This window comes from Coregonus lavaretus (genome assembly GCF_964263955.1).
Source record: "Coregonus lavaretus genome assembly, chromosome: 5".
Lineage (NCBI taxonomy): Eukaryota > Metazoa > Chordata > Actinopteri > Salmoniformes > Salmonidae > Coregonus > Coregonus lavaretus.
This window is the reverse complement of record NC_139992.1, coordinates 67,725,403-67,728,823: the sequence shown is the minus strand read 5'-3', so window position 1 is coordinate 67,728,823 and position 3,421 is coordinate 67,725,403. Positions and strand designations below refer to the sequence as shown.

The window sequence follows — 3,421 nt, the reverse complement described above, 5'->3', positions numbered from 1 at the left end:
ACTGTTGGAAATGCCAACACCTCTTGTCCCCATCAGGACCAAATCCTAATCATTGGTTTACCAACTTCTCGGTTACAGCTATGGCATACAACTTTTTCCTAGTATTAATACATTCTCACTCTGAGCAGCAGCAATGGGTGAATGGCTCAGACTATGGTCAACTGATGTGGATCAAAGCGCAAGTCCTTACACATAGTAATTATGTAGGAATCAAAATTATTTGAGATAATATGTTATTATGGAAAATTAAAAGAGACTAATTCTGACATGGGAAAATGTTCTACTTTTTATTCCCACACAGTATTTGGGTCATATCAACATTAGCATATCTTTTCAAGAGCATGCTAAAACACCCCACATAGAGCGAAAACTGACACTTTCATTCAACAAAAGCTATTAAATATTATTTACAAGAAAGTGAAATCTTCCACAAAGAAAATGATCAAAACACAAGCTGAAACTTGTCTTTCTTGATATGGTATAGACAGTGAACACCACCTGCTCATGGGGTATTATAGTACAGTTTCCAGGTTCCCAAGTTAACTTTATGAGACAGATGTCATATATACAAAAATGTGCTACACAGACCAGCAATGTTAGATAAATAATTGTTCTGTATGTAAGAAAAAAGAAGGAACCAAAAATAATAGAAATGTCACTTTGTACTTGAACTAAGTAAAGGACTTATATTGCACTAGTATAGGTCTAGCTTGATTACTAATCAACTTGACTCTAATGTAGGCTACTACATGTTCCTCAAATCTTCCCTTTTAACGTGATGATCAAGTGTCTTCTCATGACACTTAGATTTTTTGTTCTGGTGGGTTTTGACATGTTTTGCCAAATGATCACTCCTCATGAACCTCTTGCAACAATCTGGACAAACAAAACGCTTCTCCCCAGTATGAGTCCTCAGGTGTCTCTGAAGCTCATCAGACCTGGTGAAACTCTTGCCACAGAAAAGCCAGTTACAAATAAATGGACGCTCTCCCGAGTGCCACCTCAGGTGCGCTTTGAGATGGGAAGTTTTGCCATAAACTTTCCCGCAACCTGGTATGTGACAGATGTGTTGCTTTTTCTTGCCGGGCTCATCGCTTGAGGTGGAGGACTGACAGTTTGGACACCTGCATCTCCGGCATCTTCGGGCTGTTGCAAGGGGGGACTTGCTGTGAAGGAGAGCAGCGATTTGAGTCTGATACTGCGCAAAGTCTGTATGTCCCATTACCAAGCCCCTCTGCAGTTGGAATCGGTGGTGACCAAGGGATTGTGTGGTGATTGAGTGGTGACTGACGTGATTTCCCTGTTGGAGACTCCACCACGGAATATCCTCCCCTGGGTTAGGGGACAACTGTCTCTGTTGCTGGTGCACAAGGCCAGAGTGTCCCGTAACGAAACCTTGCATGGCAGTTGGCGCTGCATAAGTTACAGCAGGGACGTACGTGGGTGGGCAAGAGGACTGTAAAGACGGCATGGAGCAAGGTAACATCTTCACAGGAGAAAAGTCATAGGGATATGAGGGATCCGCTGGAGGGGTGAGCGGGAGCTCGTGGTGGGAAGTAAATGAGCTTTGGATGTGGAGTTGGGATTTAGATAGTCCAAATGTAGTATTGCTAGAGAGAGTGTTTTGAGGATTTCCCTCGTTACTCCAAGGATGAAAAATTCGCGACGGTGAGCCTAAAGTAGTATCATAAGGAACCTGGAGGAAATCTGCCGGACTTGATCCGTGGTGATGTCCAATCCGGTTACAAGTGGCAGCTAACAGCGCCAGTGGAGAATGCTTGCAGTTCTCTGGAGAAGAGTTCGGAGTACGGTCCTGTATAAGTAAAACAAATAATGATCAATTATGTGTTGACTTGGCGCTAAACTTGACTAAACTAAAGACTACAGAGTCGTAACTGTATAGAATCCAAGTTTGACAATTCGTGAACTAAAACGACATTGATTAGCCTAATATTAGTTTCAATGTACTCTCACTCCAGCAAAAGTAGCCATGCCTACAATATAAACATAAGAGTTGTAACATAATCATCCAAGCCTTTCATTTCGCCACATACAGTAAGTAATTCCTAGAGCCACATTTCAGTCATAATAGGATATTTTATAGATTAACCGGGTTATAATTGCCATTACACGCACACACGCGTGTAACTCACATTACGCGCACTCTAAACAATTATTTCAACTACCATATATGTACAATAATATTTTGGGGACAAATAAAAACATGAGAGCAAAAACTTTTGAACAAACCTGAAGAAAAGCCTGGAGTGTTTCATTCCGCAGTACAGCCACTGCTGCCATGGTAAACGTCCTCTTCCTTCTTGTTAAAAACAAATCACAATAAAACGAATTGAGATAAATGTAAAATCGTAAAAAATGTCTTGACGTGGTTAAGTCTTCACTCTCAATACTTCCTCTCCTCGAGATATCCTTGGACTATTTGGAGAGTGAGGGATCACTTCTTAGAATTTGATAAGGACTTTGGTGGGCCGCCAGCCAGTCAGAAATAAGATTTGTTACTTTGAGGTTTGCCGCTGCCCAATCATCAAAGAATAGCGGCTCTTTGAGAGGGGAAAGCAAATCCTTTGAATCCACAAAGCTCCTATGGTGTGTTTGTTGGTCTGGATAAAAGAGCTGATTATTAGGGGGGATGGGAAGGGAGGAGATAAAGGCGGGACAATTAATGAAGTAATCACTATGTGGGAAATGTATATACACAAATAATTGGATTTTCTTGATCAAAGACCCCCCTGCCGCCTGGAGACCCCGGTATTGGATGCTGTAGTCACTTGATCCTCTTTTTGTAATTAAGGATTTGTAGCAGGACCCTATGTGACAATGTGACATTGTTATCTCTGGAGATCTCCCGGTGAATAGCTATTTGATAACTTCAAGAGGAGTACCTAATGAGACCAAATCAAGTGACTCAACACAAAGTTAATGTTTCAAAATATAAATAAAATATTTTTATATTATAACAAACAGTTATGATGTTGATAACTTGTTTCCATGGAACTGTAATACTCTTGATAGTTTATCAAGCAATACATATCAACTGGCGGACCACTGTAAACATGTATTTGAACAAGATTACCGTGTATACCCTGACATGTTTACAGGCATGTCAATGTCATCGCTTCACTTCTTTCATTCTTTGATAGTTAACCCCATAAGCCCATAGTGGAGTCATTAGCGTTCTAGTGCTTAAAGTTACTTTTACCCACTGGTGGCAAAATGTACTGTCAGATAAGTTGAAAGTGATAGAAGCGGTAGCCTAACAACTATATCCCACATAGGCTATTTCCAGTAACTAATTGCATCTTCACTTAACGACCAGAGTATTTCTGCATGATTAACCATAACCTATTTAGATAGCCCTCCATTAATCCAGGTCAAATGTGGCAGATAGAGAAGATGATGT

The 3,421-nt window shown here is 40.7% G+C and overlaps 1 protein-coding gene across 1 annotated transcript; it reads right to left on the bottom strand.

Moving 5' to 3' along the window:
• Positions 1-745: 745 nt before the first annotated feature.
• LOC311130123 (transcription factor Sp5-like) lies at positions 746-2,301 on the bottom strand (the record flags this gene model as incomplete). The annotated part of the gene is made up of 2 exons (XM_084162807.1): positions 746-1,813; positions 2,251-2,301. The coding sequence occupies 2 exons, from the start codon at positions 2,299-2,301 to the stop codon at positions 746-748; spliced, it is 1,119 nt and encodes a 372-aa protein (XP_084018933.1).
• Between the last annotated feature and the right edge of the window lie 1,120 nt (positions 2,302-3,421).